This window comes from Hippoglossus stenolepis, chromosome 20 (genome assembly GCF_022539355.2).
Source record: "Hippoglossus stenolepis isolate QCI-W04-F060 chromosome 20, HSTE1.2, whole genome shotgun sequence".
Taxonomy (NCBI): Eukaryota; Metazoa; Chordata; class Actinopteri; order Pleuronectiformes; family Pleuronectidae; genus Hippoglossus; species Hippoglossus stenolepis.
Window position 1 is genome coordinate 663,282 of NC_061502.1, and position 19,869 is coordinate 683,150.

At 40.3% G+C, this 19,869-nt stretch overlaps 1 protein-coding gene across 1 annotated transcript; it reads left to right on the top strand.

Annotated features, from left to right (window-relative positions):
* The first annotated feature begins 286 nt into the window (after positions 1-286).
* Positions 287-19,754, top strand: LOC118099156 (heat shock factor protein 2). Its single transcript, XM_035143467.2, is given in 13 exon segments — positions 287-502; positions 842-950; positions 1,624-1,751; positions 4,860-4,984; positions 7,049-7,124; positions 7,860-7,921; positions 8,604-8,682; positions 8,866-8,999; positions 13,299-13,571; positions 15,918-16,020; positions 17,025-17,091; positions 18,301-18,381; positions 18,384-19,754. Coding segments are annotated over 13 exon segments (1,590 nt in total). The 5' UTR covers positions 287-409; the 3' UTR covers positions 18,644-19,754.
* The last annotated feature ends 115 nt before the right edge of the window (positions 19,755-19,869 follow it).

Below are 19,869 nucleotides of genomic sequence, written 5' to 3' on the forward strand. Positions count from 1 at the left end.
TTAATAAAGAAAGTAGGTGAAATGAGCCACCAGAGACACCAAGGAAGATGTTATAGTATCAAGAATGAGGTTTGGTCATACAGGTCTAAACAGCACCTTTAAGATAATGACCAGGCAGATGTGACAGTTTGAATCAGCAGGAAACAGTGGAGCATATATTCTTAGTCTGTCTATACTACCAGAGACAGACACTTAAAAAGTCTATGGCTCTAACACTGAATTTAGGTATATATAGCCAACCTGGCTCACACTCCTTTCCAGACGGTGGCGGTAAAGCACCGATAAGTTGTTTGCCACGCGCCATTAAACATCAGAAGAAGAAGAAGAAGCAGAAGAACAACAACAAGAACAAGGACAAGAACAACAACAACTCACTGCGTGGTTTCAGATCCGTTGTTTCATTTGGAAGATGAAGCACAACTCGAACGTCCCGGCTTTCCTCGCCAAGCTGTGGACGCTGGTCGAGGATGCGGACACCAATGAATTAATCTGCTGGAGTCAGGTGATGCTAAAGCAGCGCCGTTATCCCATCAGGATGCTAACGCCAAGTACACAACTAGACAGCCTTCATTTGACAAACAGTTTGTTGTTCATCGGCCCGACATCTTCGGGCCACCCAACTAGTCGTGTCAGCATACGGAACAGTTAGTATACGTCAACTGTCAGCTCTGTCTGCCAGCAAGTTTCCTAAATCCTATATCTGCGTCATGCCAGCATCACTGCTTTATTGAGATTTTGATCCCGAGTCACCGAAAAGCTCTCTCTCTCTCCCCACGTGGAGTGTATACATGTAAAATACATCCTTCAGCCTGTTTTGACCGTCATTGCTGATTGTTTGCAGGAGGGCAACAGCTTCCGAGTGTTGGACGAGCAGCGCTTTGCGAAGGAGATTCTCCCCAAGTTCTTCAAGCACAACAACATGGCCAGTTTCATCAGGCAGCTCAACATGTGTAAGAACGCATTGTTTCCCTCGTTCACACGTTTTGACACAAGTTGGTTCTTTGCAGTAGTTGTAGAGTGACCCAGAGTGTCTGCTGGGTGGAACTGTTTGATTCAGGCTCCCAGATGGCTGGTAAGTAGTAACCTGTACTTTTAGAATTAGCTTCAATGCAACTGAACTGTGATTAGCAGCCAGTTAGGCCTTGTTAGGTAATTGTTCTAGTATTGCCCCCCCACACCCAAGCAGAAGCAGGGACACGACCAAGTTTGCAATAAGAAGCTGCTTCGACCATTGACAAATCTGCTGATATTTTCCCAATCCTTGTTTGTCCACAAACAGAGAAAATAAAAAGAAAAGATAGCTTGTTTGATTCAGAAAACAGTCCAAAACCTAAATGTGTTCAGTTCCCTATCATCAGGACTATGGAAAGTGTCATATCCTGACATTGTAGAAGCTGCTACTAACAAATCTTTGGCAGAACCAGGGTCGATTTCAGCATTTTCTCTACATTCTACGCACTGTGCGACTAAAATAGTCGCACAGTGCCCTGTGTACTCACACACACATCTTTAAACCCAGACTGGGGAAAAATATACATATATGCATATACTGTATACATTTAGGAGGGTGTGTTTTTTGATGTTTTTTAAGTTGTTTACACCTGCGTGTTTGTGTGCATGCAGATGGATTCCGTAAGGTTATTCACATTGACACAGGCATTGTGAAACAGGAGAGAGACGGTCCAGTGGCATTTCAGCACCCCTACTTCAAACATGGACAGGACGACCTGCTGGAGAACATCAAGAGGAAGGTAGAGGCATCTTTTAGTTATTTCTCTGTTCATCAATCAGCAGAATGCTGCCAATGACCTTAAGACTTAAAGAGGCTCCAGTAGTGCTCGACAAGCAGATATACCACAACATCTAATCATATATGTACAGTGGCAAAAAAGTTAAACCTTTATTTTTCTATTTGACTTAATCCCTTATAACACAAATCACAGCATTGTTCTCATTTGATTTAGGTTGGAAAAGGCATGTGATCCCCTTAACTAATGACATCAACTGAAACAAACTGGAGTCAGGAGATAGTAAACCTGGAATCTAGTTTATCAAACCAGACAAGAGGTGTGTTTTAGAGCTACTGAATATATTTTTTAAAAACAGGGCTCTGGACTAACTTTTTACATTGGTTGCACCGTTGCGCCTAACTTGTAGTTGCACCAGCACATAAATTAGTACCAGAAAAATTTTACTGCACCTTTTGGCACCGCAAGAATACACTTATTATACCCTTTCTTGACAGTTCCCATATATATATATTGGTCATTTCTTAACTAGGGCTGGGTTATTGCCACTGATTTCCCAAATCAATTCAATTCCAGTTCACAAGGTTTCGATTTGATTTTTAATTAGATTCAATATCGATTCAGTTAAGGATATTTCATTGTACAATATCAATTTTGCTCGCATATGAAATCAATTCTCAGAGAATTAAAGCTGTAAACTGAACAAGTAAACCTCTTACTTGGTGCATTCTTCAGAATATTAAAGTAGGTCTGTCACACTATCAAATTTTGTTATAGATAATTTGTCCAAAAAATTATTGCGATAAATTATATTATTGCTATCATTGTGAATCATTTTAAACCACTGAATAATGCAAGTACTGCCTGTCAAAGAGCAATGAACATCCAAAATCGAAGAGACCTCAGCACCCCCCTCTTTGAAATCAAAGACGGCTGTGCCGTGTATCAACGGTAGTGAAAGTTCTTGGTTTTATTGGTTATTACCACCACTGTTATTAAATTTGTCGTACACATAGTACTGTCAAATTACTGTCTGTGGATTTGTTACTACGGTGTTAACATGCACAAAATGATGATTGAAATGATGATTTCCATACAGCCGAAGAGGGTTACACAGTCATTAGTCCACAGGCGAGGGGGCTCCGTCAAACCTCTGTTTTCAAATTCTCTATTTTCTCATTAAATCATAATATACATTATCTCAAGGCACTTTATTAGAAAGGTCTAGACCTTAAAAATATATGTATAGAGAAACCCAACAGTTCCCACAATGAGCAAACATTTGTGGAGAGAAAAAACTCCCTCATTAACTGGAAGAAACCTCTAGCAGAGCAAGACTCAATGTGGGCGGCCATCTCGACTGGTTGGGGTGAGCAGGGCAAAATGGGGAGGAGAGGAGAGATGGGTGTAAAAGAGGGGAGAGAAGAGAGAGAGATGAGGGGGAGGAGAGAGAGAGACCAGGAACACAGCATCAGGTTTCAGCTCTGAAAAGTTATAATTAAAACAGTAGTAGTAAAGTTGCTATTGATTATTAATAATAGCAGCAACAGTTCATATAGTAATTAAGTAATAATAGGTATTATTGTTATTAATAATAATAATAATAATTGTTGTTATCCTGCAGCTCTGGAGTCAGAGATACCTGCAAAGAGAGAGAGACAGAGACTATGAGAGGAAGAAAACACATAGTGACATTTATTAAACGAAATAAATGAATGTGGGGACAGAGAGAAGTGCTCCGTGGATGATGGGAGTTCTCCCGCAGTCTAGACCTATAGCAGCATAACTAAGGGATGGTTCCGGACACACCTGATCCCGCCCTAACTATAGGCTTTATCAAATAGGAAATTTTTAAGTTTACCATAAATTTAGAGATGGTGTCTGACTCCCGAACCCAGAGTGGGAGCTGGTTCCACGGGAGAGGAGCCTGGTAGCTGAAGGCTCTACCTCCCATTCTACTCTTACTGTTTGTTGGAACAACAAGAGAGCCTGTGTTTTGTGTTCGAAGTGATCTATTAGAAAAAATGGTGTTATGAGCTCTTTGATATATGAAGGAGCTTGATTGTTCAGGGCTTTATATGTGTATGTCATTATTTATTTTCAGTTTGTCTGAAAAACATGTTTGTTTTGTTATTATAGTTGTGCATGACTTATAATGTCAGGTAATTGTGTAGATTTTAGGGGTGTTGCGGTTAAGAGATAAATTGTTCAAATTAAAAAATATTTAACATAATTTTGTTTCATGTAACTCTGTACTGGCCTGTTAATAATTCATTTTCAAAAACAGAACTCAGTATTTTAGTTTTGTGGTTTGGATAGTGAAGCATCTTACTAATATATCTGAGTAGCTTTGTTGGAGGAAAGGTCTAAAACTCCCTCTGAACTCCGCTCTGATCCTGGTTTCAGGTTATTGCTGCCAAAGGAGCTCCGACCAATTCTTAGATCCAGGGGATCACTTACTTTTTCTGCCAGCACTGTGAATGTTTAATTTGTGTGTTCAGCAAAGACACAAAAGATTTTACACGTTTGTGTAATAAATGTTGAAATGTTTCTTTGTACTTGGATTGAAATCAGATAACATCTTTTCAACAATTAAATCCTGGTTATTCGATAGGGTTTACCTCATTTCTCTAACCACAATATGCTCATTTTCAATTACATCAAACATTGTTCCACAAAAAGTAAAGTGATGAGTCATTGTCAGGTTCACCTTTCCACATTCAGGGTAAAGCTAGGTACAGTCTTGACACATGGTCAGTCCAACTGACAGACGAGTTATGGGGTTTTTGGGGCAGAGAATCCATCACACAGCTCCACAATGAAGCAACGACCCAAAACACTCATAACACTTATGTTATGATAAGCGTAAAAAAAAGGACAAAGTCGTGCTATGGAGGGTTACTGCAAATTAGGTAATCAATGTATAAAGTTTTTAGAGTTAGGACAAAGAAAGTAATTTTAGACTAATTGCTCGACAAGATAGAGACCATCAACCCCTCTCCCTTTTCTCATTTGCATGTCTTGTGCAGAACTCATTATATAAAATCACAATCACCTTTTCTGCTGCTAGTGTTGAGATACTGTAAACCTAAGACTTGATTGTGTTTTTAGGTTTCTAATGCTCGGCCAGAGGACAATAAGATTCGACAGGATGACCTGACAAAAATCTTGGAGAGTGTCCACAATGTTCACAGCAAACAGGAGAACATTGATGCCAGGCTGGCAACACTCAAGAGGTATGTGTAAAGCTATGTGCAAAAACAATATATAATGAAAACGACCAACACATAGCCAACCACCCTAGAGCATTTAGAGAATTCCATCATTTTTAGAAGGAACTTAAAGGGGACATAGCATGCCCATTTTACCACAAGTTGATATGGTTCCTTGGGGTCTTAATGAAATGTCTGTAACATACTTTGGTCAAAATACCACAAGGATCATTTAAAACAGCACCCTTTTTACCCTGTATAAAACAGCCCTCCACAGAGTGACCTGTTTTGAGTGCCTGTTCCTTTAAATGCTAATGAGCCAGCTCCCCCTTCCCCTCTCCCCCATGATTTTAAACAATATAAATTACATATTTTATATGATATAAATTATCAAATATGCATCCCATACTTTGTATTCCCTTCTGTTGTCCTGGAGTTTTAATTTTCCCAATCACATAATTAAATGTCCCCTCTGCCCATCCACTACAAGCACACAAGCAGACAGACAGAGAGAGAAAGAGGGGGGGCTATGAAGACCATCATTTACCCCCGAACCCCGACATTCAACGGGTACAACAACAAGCGGAGAAAGCAGAATCGCGGGCTGACCTTATATATACAGTCTATGGGGCTGACCAGCGGAGAAATGCTCGTCCCGTGTGAACAGCCAGGCGGCTGCGCGCTGGAGAACGGCGCTGCGCTGCCTCGCAGCCTCGCTGCGTTCGGTGTAAACCCGGCGTAACGAGTGTGGGGGGGCGGGGGGGATGAGGTGGGGGTGGGCCAAGGCCATGTAGGGAGACTTCCTGTGTATTGTGACGACACAATACACAGGAAGCTCATTCCAGTCACTCAAGCATGACGTTTCTGACTTAGAGGAACCATAACAAAGTTTTTGGGTTGGTAGACATGAGCCAGATACCCACATTAACCTGTAGAAGCACTAACAAAGTGGAATTTTCATGATATGTCCCCTTTAAGGACGATTTATGGGTTTGGTGGCTGTGAGGGTCCGTCTGTTATATATTTAATTGTTTCCCCAAGATCAAGTCCATCTGGATATCTTTGCAGACGGTCAGCACTACAAGCCTGCTGACTGTGAATTACTGTATTCCAGGTCCTATTCTTGTTAAGAATTTTTTTCTCTTTTTGGTTTCTTTTTCACCGTGTTGAAAAACGTCCTGTTTTCATGCATGTGTGGAACATCAGTGTTTTCCGCTATGTATTGCTGCAAAATTATAGAGATAGTTCACCAAAAAAAATGTATTTACTCATTATCTACTCACCACTATGCCAATGGAGAGGTGGGTGAAGTGTTTGAGTCAAAAAAACACTTTTGGAGTTTCAGGGGTAAACAGCGAAGTAACTGGTGGCCACTTTTTCAGACGTAATAAAACAACAGAGAAAAAACATAGCATGCCTCCATACTGCTCGTGCGGTGTAACATTAAAATTCAACTCGAAAAGGCGTCATTTACACTGGGTTTTATGCCCATGTTGTAATGATGGCATTAGCCTCTCATTACTCTATTTCTCACACACACACACACACACAAATTCTTGCTCGCTCCAGGTATTTCGCGTGATGGCCTACACGATGATGTTTTAAAATATAAATATAAAAAAATTAATTGGGGGCATATCTGCAAAATGCAACTAAATGGTCTATAGCCCCATAATATGATCTCTTCTTCCAGTTCCTGTCAGCACTCGTGCTGCAGCATTTTGGATCAACTGGAGGCTTTTCACAGTTTTACTGGGACATCCTGATGATAAAGGCTGTCCTTTTTTATGTGTGATTCAAATAATATGTCCTGGTCACACACAGTGTTAAAGTCTTTCTTAAAAAAACCTTTCTGTTGAAATGTCAGAAACAACTTCCCACATTATCACATTGTATGTAAAGAAAAATAAGTAAGAAGACACAGGAGAAATCAATCAATCAATCAATCAAATTTTATTTGTATAGCCCATATTCACAAATCACAATTTGTCTCATAGGGCTTTAACAAGGTGTGACATCCTCTGCCCTTGGCAGAAAGGTTGGTTGTGCAGTAGATTATCTGTAAGTGAAACTTGTTTTGTTGTTTAGGGAGAATGAAGCTCTCTGGAGGGAGATCTCAGATCTGAGACAGAAACATGCCCACCAACAACAGCTCATTAAAAAGGTGAGCACTATACTGGACCATCAGTTTACACTATCTGAAGCTGTTTTCACATACAATACATCCCTTCTGTGAGCTCTATCGCATTCATTTGCACAACTCCATATTTCTGAGGACAATTTGATTGCAGTTCATAGTACATTAGTTAATCATTCATCCATTCAAGAGAATAGATATCTAAACAGATTTCAGTTTTTATTAGTTCTGCCCATGCTAGCTTGAGTCATCATCAGCAGTCCTGTGAGTGGTGCACCTTTACCAGGAGAATCATTTTTGAATATATGCTGTAATTATTTCAGTGGCTAAACGGAATCAAATGTTTTTGTTAAGTAGCCTCACCACTCTTATGTACTGATAAACCCTGTATTTACATATTATCGGCAGTCAAGCATTTAAAACAGTTGGTTGAGTAAATTTGTAATTTAACATAAACATGAATGAAATAGCCTTTTAGCTAATTTGTTTTTATGCTATCTTCCTGTGGCAAAAAGCACATATGGTATGTCCAAAATTCACCCCAATCATTTCAATTTCAATATTGGGAAATTTGAGACTGAAAAAATACTGGAAAGGAGGAGTTTTGCAACACATTGGAGATCAAATAGGTTGCCATAGGAATGAATATCTTTCTGGTCCACGTATGGACACAGAGCTAAGTGGAACTGAGGCACTAGCGTCTGTGCTGTAAATCTATCAGCATTTTCTGTTGTATCTCATAATATTTTTATTTTTTTTCAGCTGATACATTTCATCGTCACATTAGTACAGAACAACCACATCCTGAATTTAAAGCGTAAGAGGTGAGTTCATCCTTCAACTGGGATCATAGTTAGAGCACTGGTCCTACAAACACGGTCCCTGCAGCTGTTAAAGAGGCACAGATGACATGATTAGTGAGTCGTGAATGACCCACTGAATGAGGTGCCTCATGAAATGCAAAGAGCTGGCGATTGTGCAGCATGTTTCTATAAAATGACTGTCTTGTGGTGGTCGAATATGTCATGGTTACATTTGGAATAACTGCTGATTCACTCCCACTACCTACCCCACTGTTGATGGGTTGTTTTCACACTGCTCATTTTCAGATACACTTTAAATTTAGCTCTACACAGTGAAAATGGGATATTATCTGTTTCATAACTTTTCCCAGCCAGTGGTGTAACTGTTTATGGCATCTCAGAATGTGTATTTATTTAATTTCTTCAAATTGTTGTGTAAATATAGTGATTTTCTTTTTCCAGTCAATCTGTAATGATCAGTGTTTTTGATTAACTGATCATGCATGATAAAGATACAATGAAACCCAATCTCTATGTTTAAAGATTAATCAGCAGAACATTTAAATTTTTGTTTGAATGACATGCATGATTTTTCTCATTTAAATTACCATGATATCTTTCTCAATAACACACGTAAATCAACTAACCATTTCAGCACTCTCATAATGTGAACTTTGATAATGTGTCACGGTCTTGTCAACAGGCCAATTCTTATTAACAGCAATGGAAAGAAGCCCAAATATATTCATCAGATCTATGATGACAAAGTGTGTGTGGAACAGGTCAGTAAATAACAGAACTTTGTGATACAAACATGGGAGGTATTGCTTATAATGATAACTTATGAATCAATGTATTTTTCATATCGATCATTTATAAAATGTTACTTTTCAAGCCTTTGTGGCTATTTTTGTTTTTAAATACATCATGTTGAATATATGATGTGTTCTTTGTGTCCCGTATAGCCATCTGTCAACAGCCTGAATGGTGTGAAGGGCTCTGAGATATCGGATGATGTTATCATCTGTGACTTGACTGAGAATGATGCAGAGGTGATGGCGGAGATCACAGAGGGGTCACCTACAGCCTATGAGGAAGGGTAAGACAAGTAACATTTAACTTCTAAAGTGACATTCACATTATTCTACTGCTTTCAAATGCCTTCTCATAGATGATGTGGTAACTGGTAACAGCTGCAAAACAAATAGTATCTGATTTGCAGCAGTGCAAATGCTGACAACACACTGAATATGTCATGATTTATTTTACTGCAAACTGCTTGCATAGTGACAGAAGATTAATTCCACTGATAAATGCAACTGAGCCCCATGAAAAATACTTAACTGAGGATTTTACAAACAGTTCCAAAAATATAAATATGGTTTTAATTTTTGCACAAACTCATTGATTTACGGCACAATTTGCACCAGGCTCTATCACATCTGAAACTAGTGGCACTCCCTGAATAGTTTTACAACCATGGGTCAACATTGTTATGAAAAATCCTACAAGCAGCAAACATCAAATGATAGTACAGTGAAACAAAAAAATAGCAGTCTGTCTCCTCGAGGTTTAAACTCAATAATGATGATGATGTTGATAATAATAATGATAATAATGTATGTATATATACTGCTGATCAGTCTTTAGTATGTGAGCCATTTGTTTTCCATTTCTGTATTTAACAAAAGTCACGTATGCATTATTTTATGCCCTCATGCAAATACATTGTGCGTTTTATTTTTTAATAATTTCAAAGGAAAGAATATAATATTATGCAGGTGGAGGAGCTTAGTATAATGACACACCTGTTAATCCGTGTTTTTTTTACATAGTTAAACATATGGATATTTGAGGTTAATTTGAGAGATTAAGGTATTATAAATAATCAAATAAAACTAAATAATTGTCTTTTGATTGAAAATGTCATGATTTATAAAATGTAATTAAGTGGAAAGCAATTTATTGTGAGGAAAAAGGTTGGATGCCCCAACATTCATTACTATTTCAAATGCCAAAAATTAGATTCAGGTGCACCCTATCAAGTGCAAATGATTAGAACATTGTTACAGATCATTTTGGAGGAACATTTTGTTCGCTCTTGATTGCTGAAGTGAGTGGTATCACCATGGTAAGATTCAAAGAGCTCTCTGAGGCCTGTAGACTCTACATGACTCTGGGTAGTGATATAAATAGTTTAAAAAAGAATTTCATATCAGCCATCCCACTGTCTGGGAAGTAATTACAAGTGGAGAACATTTAAAGCAGGTTAGGCCATCCTAGAAAATTCAGCCAAAGAGTAGACGGCAGGATGCTTTAAGAAGTTTCCAACAAAAATCCTTAAATGTCATCACAGGACCGACAAGAAGCTCCTGTCACAGTTGTCAAATTACATAAATCTACAATCAGTGACGGCACAAGTTTGATTTTCATGAGTGGGGTGCAAGGGGGAAACCCTTCCTGACAAAATAACATAAGGGTAAGAATGAATTTTGCCTGAGAACACTTGGACAAAGACCAGGTGGCCTCATTTATAGACGTGTGTTACGCACAAAATGGGGTACGAAAAATGCATACGTCACTTTCCATGCAGAAGTTGGGATCTATAAAAACAAACTTGATGGGAGAATGTGTACAACTGTAAGCGAACTCTGGCTCATGCACACAAACATTTTTGAGAAGATAAAGAGGCAACACAGACATGGGGTAGTGAATTGAAACCATATTATAAATCGACTTAAAGAGAAGTTGGATGCCAACTCAAAGAGAATGCAGAATGGAGACCACATAAATAAATGCAATGCTCAACAAAATGAAGGGAACACTTAATCATCACAGTATAAAACCAAGTCAGCTAAACTTCAGGGATATCACAATGTCCATTTAGGATGCACAAGTGATTTTGAATCCATTTCACCTTCTTTGGTGCAAGGGAATAGTTTTACATGTGCTGGCCACAGACAGCTGCTCTCTCCTTGTCCTTCCTCACTGATTCTTCTCTAGTTTTGTGATCTGCTAGTGTCCTTGTCACTACTGTTAGCATGAGGCGGTATCTGCAGACCAATCAGGTTGCACAGGTAGCCCAGCTCCTCCAGGATGGCACATCCATGCATCCGGTCACAAGAAGGTTTGCTGTGTCTCCCAGCACAGTCTCAAGAGCATAGAGGAGATACAAGGAGACCGGCTGTTACACAAGGAGAGCTGGACGGGGCCGTAGAAGGGCATCAACCCAGCGGCAGGACCGGCATCTGCTCCTCTGTGCGAGGAGGAACAGGAGGAGCACTGCCAGAGCCCGACAAAATAACCTCCAGCAGGCTACTGGTGTGCATGTTTCTGACCAAACTGTCCAGAAACAGACTCCATGAGGGTGGCATGAGGTCCCGACGTCCTCTAGTGGGACCTGTGCTCACAGCCGAGCACCGTGCTGCTTGATTGGCAATCGCAAGAGAATGCCAGAATTGGACGGTCCGCCACTGGCGCCCCGTTCTCTTCAAAGATGAGAGAAGGTTCACACTGAGCACATGTAACAGGCGTTAAATAGTCTGGACACACCGTGGTGAACGTTATGCTGCCTCTAACATTATCCAGCAGGACCAGTTCAGCGGTGGGTCAGTGATGGTCTGGGGAGGCATATCCTTGGAGGGTCGCACAGACCTCCATGTCGTAGCCAACAGCCTGACTGCTGTTAGGTACCGGGATGAAATCCTCAGCGTGATTGTCAGACCTTATGCTTGTACAGTGGGCCCTGGGTTCCTCCTGGGGCAGGACAATGTGGCAGGACTCATGTGACCAGAGTGTGTAGGCAGTTCCTGGATGATGAAGGCATTGATGCCATTGACTGGCCCTCACATTCCCCTGACCTAAATCCAATGCCGCCAAATTCCGCCACAGACTGTCCAGGAGCTTAATGGTGCCCTGATCCAGGTCTGGGAGGAGATCACTCAGGACACCATCTGCCATCTCATCAGTAGCGTGCCCAGACGTTGTCGGGAGTGCATACAGACAAGCATAGGCCATACACACTACTGAGTTGCATCATTTGAGTTGCCATGATGAAATTCACGCAAGTTGGATCAGCCTGTGATGCAATTTTTTACTCCGATTTTCGGTGTGGTTTTGATGATTTTGGTTTCCATTGACCATTGTTGTGTCATTTTGTTCTCAACAAATTATACATGTGCACCAGTAAAGATTTTCAACTTTCAATAATTTGTTCATCAAGGTCTGAGGTGTGATTTAGGTGTTCTTTAATATTTTTGAGCAGTGTATATTGTGTTCACCTGTAATATTTCCATTTCCAAATAATAATAATAATTTAGCAAACATTGGTGATTCTCCTCAGAAAACACTTTAGGTTTTAGATTTTTTTCTTTAAATATTGCTTTTTCAATTCAGGCACTGTCCTCTCTGTCACCCTCACTGCATTAATCTCAGCTGCAACACCTTGCCAGTCGTTGCATTTTCATTTGTAAGTGATTCCACTGCTGTGGCAACCAAACAATGTGTCACTCATGAGCACCTCGACTTAGGAGCCAGAAAAGTCGGTCGTCTCCTTGTATGATTCCACCATTCGCCATAAAAATCATAGATCAGCAGGGTCATTACTATCATTCAGCATTCACAAGGTACTTTCATTGACTATTTATGCTTGAATGTGGGCATGTAGAGGGTGGGATATGAGGCAGATTCACATGTGCATGTTTCCAGGTGTTACGGCCACATCCTCAAAAATTTAGTTTGGCTCAACCTTAAAACAAACGGTTAAAACAAATCATAAAGTAACAAAATAAAGAAACAAATAATGTTAAAATAATCTGTGGGAGTGTGGAGGCCTGGCCAAAAAGAACAGAGAAATTGGAAGATCTGGTCCAACCACAAATTGGGCCATCTAACCCAGATAGTGAAAGTGAACCATGCAACATGACGTGACCCAAAACATTCCAGTAACTCTGGTAAAGTTCAGGTATGGCCAAGTGGAAACCCAGATCTTAGTCCTATTGCGACCATTGGGTGATTTGAAAGGGGATGTTCATGCAAGAAACCAATAAAACATTACACAGCTGAAAAAATTCTAGAGTTGGGTAAAATTTGATGTCAGAGACAAGTAGACAGTTATTGGGAACATTGTGATTATTACAGACAAAAGGGGAAATACTAGCTATTAGGGCATAGTGTCAAGGGTGGTGTCACAAGTAATAAGAAAGTGGATTTGTTGTTACATCATGCTATTACATCATCTTTCTCTATAGATATAATTTGAAAAACATCTAATATTCACATGTTGATATTTCCTAATATATAACTGAATATTGAATTGGGTATCCTAATGTTTTCACATGACAGTACTTGTCAGGAGTGTCTCAGTTAATGACATGCTGTTTGAAACTACCCTCCCCAGTGATGTAGAAATCGTGGAAGTAGAGCTGGACAGCTGTGCAGCGGAGACGGAGGTGAGCACCACCTGCACAGACAACAAACAGACAGAGGCTGGTGTGCCAGCATCTTCAGAGGATGCCCAGAGGAGCAGCATTTTAGACAGCAGTTGCCCAACCAGCAGCGCCCTGCAGCTCAATAAACCCTCAGGCCTCAGTCTGGAGGACCCCTTCAAGATGATGGACTCCATACTGAACGAAAACGGAGCTATATCACAGAACATCAACCTGCTTGGCAAGTACGTGGCAACCTGTTCTTTATATAAGTAAATTATTTTCCCTTTTTTTCAAGAGCTGGTTATTCCATATCAGGGCCATTCAAATTCAGTAGCAATTGAGCCATAGGATAACAGAATGTCAGACAACTAATGGCTACAAATAACTAATTAGTAGATTTTTTTTGGCTTGTTTTTCGCTGCAAAACAGAACTGAAGATGTTGGCCCTCCATGTTTGATTTTCTTCTGAAGTCTAGTTTAATCATGCAAGTTTTCCCCACTCCAGTTCAGTAGTTGGCGGTACGGCACTGAAAAGTTAGTTTCCAACTGCAATAACAAAACTAAAGACTCATGCGAGTTTCTGTGATATTCCAAGTCTCTGGATTTGCCACTGTGAAATTGTTTCCTACAAATGGCAAGTGTGTGGTCTTACGTTGTGGCTAAATCGTCTTGTGTTTGTACTCTGGTGATTATAAGATTACAAATCTGGTAAATCTGTCATTTAAGTCTGTGGCCTCCCAATTTTTTATAATTGGTTAAGAGTTGAAAATCCTCTAGTGCACCAGGCTTAAGTGGGTCATGGTAACATGGTAGGGATGTTCCAGAAATCTGTGAGGCTGTTGTTTGGAACTTATAGTATGATCTGCACACCCTCTGTCGGGAAAGGAAACTTTTCACCAATGTATGATATACCAATCTGTAAAGAATGTTCCCCGGGTTATTTCATTCAGGCCCACCTTGTGAGGATTATTTTTAATACTTTAATATTATGTGCTGGCACGTGCACACATAGACATCAAAGGGGGCTTGAGCTTAAATTTAATTTATATTCCTGTTTGCACAGGAAGGAGAAGGAGTGCCAGGAAACACCCAAGAGTAGCAAATCTCTAAATGAATGGTTAAAAACAAGTACCAGCAGCAACACAGAAGAGAGAATAGATGATTCAGATGTTGAAAGTGTTACACCTTAGAGAGCAGTAGAGATCTCACAAGCAACAACTGAGAGACGGGAGGAGGCTTTAGAGGCCACACCTCAGGAAGAGACCAAAGATGATCAGGAAATCACTGTCAGCGTTGAAGAGGAAGAGGCCACAGGAGTGGAAATGGTGGATAATGTTGAGTTTGAGGAAGTCATAGAAGAAGGTGAGGTTGAGAAAACTATGAGTATTGTTGAAGAAAAATTGCATCCTTAAAGTATCCAACAGATCCCACCCACAACCAAGCTTTTGATCTCAAGTGTGATGCCAGCTATGTGAAAATGTGTGTTGATAGAGGACCATGCATACCTGTCCTTAGATTTCCCCAAAATACTGAAGGCCGATCATTCAAAAAGAAGTGGAATGAAAATAAGCCATGGTTGGAGTATTAGCCCGACAGTAAGGACAGTATGTGCTGCTTCAGTTGTCGGCTTTTTCTTAATGAATAAAGGTACAGTAACAGTGCTTGGAGAGTCGCTGTGGTAAACAACTGGTAAAAGGGACTTAAAAATGCAAGAGCATGCAGACTCAGAGGCCCTCTTTACAAGCCTGGTGCGATGGAACACATACAAAAAGAGTGCTTTACAAGCAGCTTTTAAAGTATCAGATGGTCAAGGCAAGGCAATAAGAGAGCGAAAAAACCAAGAAACTGAACTTTTGACCTGATTAAGTGACATCATTTTATATCTTGCACGACAAGGGAAGTCTTTCAGTGGTGATGGCGAGTCTGCCACAAGCTCAAACCAGGGCAGCTTTCTTGAGCCAGTATGACAGTGTACTCAGGCTACATTTGGATAATGACCAGAAAAAGGGTAAGAAGAGGTGTCATGTTTCACTCCTCTCAAACAGAACACAAAATTATTTCATAAAAGCTCTGGCCCCATTCACAAAAAGAGAAATAAGGAAAGAAATAAAGGTGGCCAATATATTTTCAGTACTCTTAGATGGAACCACTGATGTATCTCATTGCGAGCAGGTCTCTTTTGTCGTGCGTGATGTGTTTGAAATGGAAGTCAATGAGCGCTTCCTCCATGTCTTCAATGTCTAAAAAAACAACAGATGAGGAGATGGAGAAAACACTTCCTGACTTGCTAAAGAACAATGGCCTACAGATCCGAAGCGTGTGGTCAAGGCTGTGATGGTGCTGCCAATATGAGTGGTCAATACACAGGACTGCAGTGAACAATACTGCAACACAATGACAAGGCTCTGTATGTGCATTGCCAAGCCCACTGCTTAAATTTGATATTGGCAAAATCAATACATAATTATGAGAGGTTCCCTTATTGTCACTTGAGCCCCTGCCCCGCAAAATGTCTGTGCATGTCCCTGATTACGTGTTAGTAATGGAGCATTGTGTGTGTGTCTGTGTGTCTGTGTGTGTGTTGTCAGGATGGAGCTGATGGACTATCTGGACAGTATTGACTGCACTCTGGAGGATTTCCAGTCCATGCTATATGGAAAGCAATTTGGCATTGATTTTGATGCCATAGAGGTAAAATGAAATCCCATTCACACAAAAACATTAAGATGATCAATACCTCCTTATACAATTGTTCTGACAATTTTCACATATTTACTGCTCTAAAGATAGCACTGTTGTAGAAAGTGTGAAACTTGCAGGGCTTTCCACAAGTATATAGAGAAGCTAGCAAGGGGAGTCCGGAGAAATAATTTGGCCAAATGTGGGGCCTTTGGTACATTCTAATGCAACTATTTCTTCATATACACTGACTGATATTGATTATTTTTTAGTTTTATTATTTTGTTCACCTGATAACATATAGTCAATAAAAAAAAGTATTAGAAATTAAGGAAAAGTGGAAAGGGAGGACACTCTGACAGGATACTCCGACATGGTAAAATGTGACAGAGGCAGGATGTCATCTATTAATTCTGCTGCGGAGATCACGTGATTTTGGTTAAAGCACATTGACACTGGTATCGACTTATCACTGCAAACTCTCTTGACATATTCGTCGATGTCACTCGTGTGTGGCTCCGCTTTTTCACCGAGAGATATTTGTTTGGTTTTTTATTCTTTTTCTTTTTTGCATCTGTTTGCGTGATAAAAGCGTCTTCATTCCCCCCACTCGGAATTTCTGTCGAGTGGTATTCAAACGGAAAGGGGTGTATTTTAAGTGTGTAGCCTTTTATAATGGTTGAGGTTTTACAAAGGAAAGAAACTTCAATGGAAACAATACAAAAGTCAACCCATCACAATATGCACATAATTTACACATATTTAGAGCAGGAGTCCAGGGGAGCATATGTACTCCAAGTCATACAAGTAAGAAAGAGATTTTTGTAGAAAAACACTTCTCTCATTGTATTTATAGTGGAGCTGCCTGAGAATAGTACAGACTGCACATGTAGACATGTCACTATTGTTGTGTCTATAACAGACTAGGAAAAAAATGTAAACCTGTCATTTATATCTACATTTTTGAAAATTAGTCTGTAATTTTGGGGGGTTTTGAAGCTGTTATGTGTTTGTAGGAGACTGTGCCCTCCAAAGAGAACACTGCACAGCTGAACAGAGGCAGGACAGAAGAAGAAAACACCGGTAAGTTGAGAATACTTGCACACTCACAGCCTAACCTCCACTGACATACAGTGGCATTAGAAAGTGTTCACTCTTTGCACACTTCATTGTGCTGTAGGTTTCATTTTCAATGAAGAAAATCTACACTAAATAATCCATAGTGATACTTTTACAGACAGCCAATGCAGAGAAGCTAAGGCTGGAGTATTGGATCTCTTCTTCTAGTTCCTGTCAGCACTCATGCTGCAGCATTTTCTGACCAGCTGGAGGCTTTTCACAGACTTACTAGGACATCCCGATAATAAAGAATTACAATAATGCTGTTTAGAGGTAACAAAAGCATGGACCAGTTTCTCAGCATCCATTTGAGACAGGAGGTTTCTGATTTTCATGATAATCCGCAGGTGAAAGAAGGCTGTCCTAGAGACTTGTTTTATGTCTGAGTCAATTGACACACTCCAAACATAATTCCAAATAATGTTTCTATGAAGTTCATTGACTTCAGTTTTGTCTGAATTTAGATGTAAAATGTTATGAGTCATCCAGGCTTTAATGTCTTAAAGACATTCCTGAAGTTTAACTAAGTGATTCAGGCCTCACAGGTAATTACAGCTGGGTGTAATCTGTGCAACAATGGAAATGTTGCAGTGTCATGGCAATTACTTTTATTAGAGGAAATACACTAGTCATACCAGAACACATAGCAGGCACTCTCTCTGTGTGAGCAACAGACGCCAGTGAGACACAGCAGTGCAGCGACCCAGTCGTCACATGCTGCACAGGCAGCCAGACGTTACCCTACTGTAGCCCAATAGTCCAGAATGTTGGCCCAGATGCATGACAGATACATTCATAAATTACATTAGGCACCAGTTTATTGTACTTTTTATATCAGTGAAAGATTTTAAGAAGACAATCTGTGTGTTAGTTACTGTTCCACCATGATCCCTCACTTCATTGTGTTAGGTTGAGTTGAGGTGTGGAGATAGTGAGGATACATCAATTTCATCCTCCTCAGAGCTTTCAGTGAGCCCTGTAAGCTGAATGGAAGCAGCATGTGTCCACACAATTATTCCGCTGTGTCCATCAGTTTGTTGGCCGTCCGCAGTGTTACATCAGCACAAAGTGTAATGTGTAGTTCTCTTTACAACAAATGAAAATTGTTGCGTGATTACAGTCAGGCAAATGGTGATTATCGATTATGATTTTTGACCATTTGTTTTTGTTCAGATATGCAGTTAATCCAGTACACCTCCTGCCCCCTGCTGGCCATCCTTGATGGCTGCACCCCTCCTCCAGAGTTGGACCCAGGCACAGTGGCAGCAGCAGCAGCTCCTCTGATTTCTCCATCACTCACCTTCAGCCCTCCTCCAGCTCCAGTGCTTCTGTGGAGGCTGGTCCCCCCTCAGAGCTGCTGGACACCAGCCTGGAGTCCAAACAGCCAGTCCGCAACTCTTTTGTCCGCCTGGAGCCTCTGACAGAAGCGGAGGCCAGCGAGGACACACTCTTTTACCTGTGTGAACTGACTCCTGTTGGATTGGAGGTCGACTCCACCCAGCTGGACAGAGTGTGAGCAGACACTGATGCCAGTCACACTGATATTGGTTCACTGTCTGTGCCCCTTCCATCTTCCAGATAATGCTGACATTGTGTGATAATATTCCTCACCTCTCTGGCATGACGTGTGTGTTTTCGTTGAGAAGCAGTAACCAAAGGGAAGGCAACACTAGGCTAGTGTAAGAACAACTGCAGTTTGTACCATGTTACACATTTTTACATGCAAGACTAGAGTTTGAGAGAAATGTTCACATACATTAATAGTTTAAGAACCTCTGGAAAGTTATCCTTTTACCCCTAACAGATATGATTTGTATCACTCAGTCAAAACAGAAGACATGTATGAAGGATAAATGTGTATTAAGTTCTTAAAAGATAAAAGGTGGAGATAAAAGGTCTCCTAATATCCTTAGGTCACCATTTTAACTTCTGTGTCAGCAATATTCCAGCTAATTGTTGTCTGCAAATCCATGGTAACATCTGGACCCATTGACAGCACTATAGTTTCAATTATATCTCCCATCAAGCATGATGGGAATTGTAGAAACCTCTCGAATCTCTAATTAAAAACATTACAAAACCATGAAATGTAGCTTTGTTCTATATAGTCATTACAATGGTATATGGTCTCAGAACAGCCACACTGGAAGGTGGAGTGAGAAGCCAGCCATCATTTTAAGGAGGAGGGGGGGGGTGAATCTTGGGTGAATGTTTCAGAAGGTTACTGAACTGGTTGGACACAGACCTCCTTAATCCAACATCCTAAGAGTGTGTGGGAAGCTGTGCAACCTTCCAACAAGCCTTTTAGAAGCAGAGTAAACTATGCTCAAGGTTCAGAACATTCCATTTATCAGTTTCTTGCATCCCTGGAACACATTCACTCTTGTCTCTCTATTCGGAAACAGCCATTTGTGTAAACAAGTTTGAATTGTCATATAAACTGCCCTGAACAATATATACTTTTACCGACATGCAAATCAAATAGATTTTTGAGATGCCCTTCATATACTGAGAATAAATACTGTATATCAACATGTTGAGCAACTGTTACAGCTCCTGAAATAGATTGAGATCTGGGCAGAAACAGGAATCTGAAGATAAATAAACTTTCCTGTCTGGAAATGAAACCTGCTTCTTTTTGATGGTTCCAGTACTCTATTTTTACAACTGTTTTCTTCAAAGCAAGGTCTCGGATGTAAAACAAATAAAAAAGGAGACCATAGTGTTTGTTCAGGCAGGTCT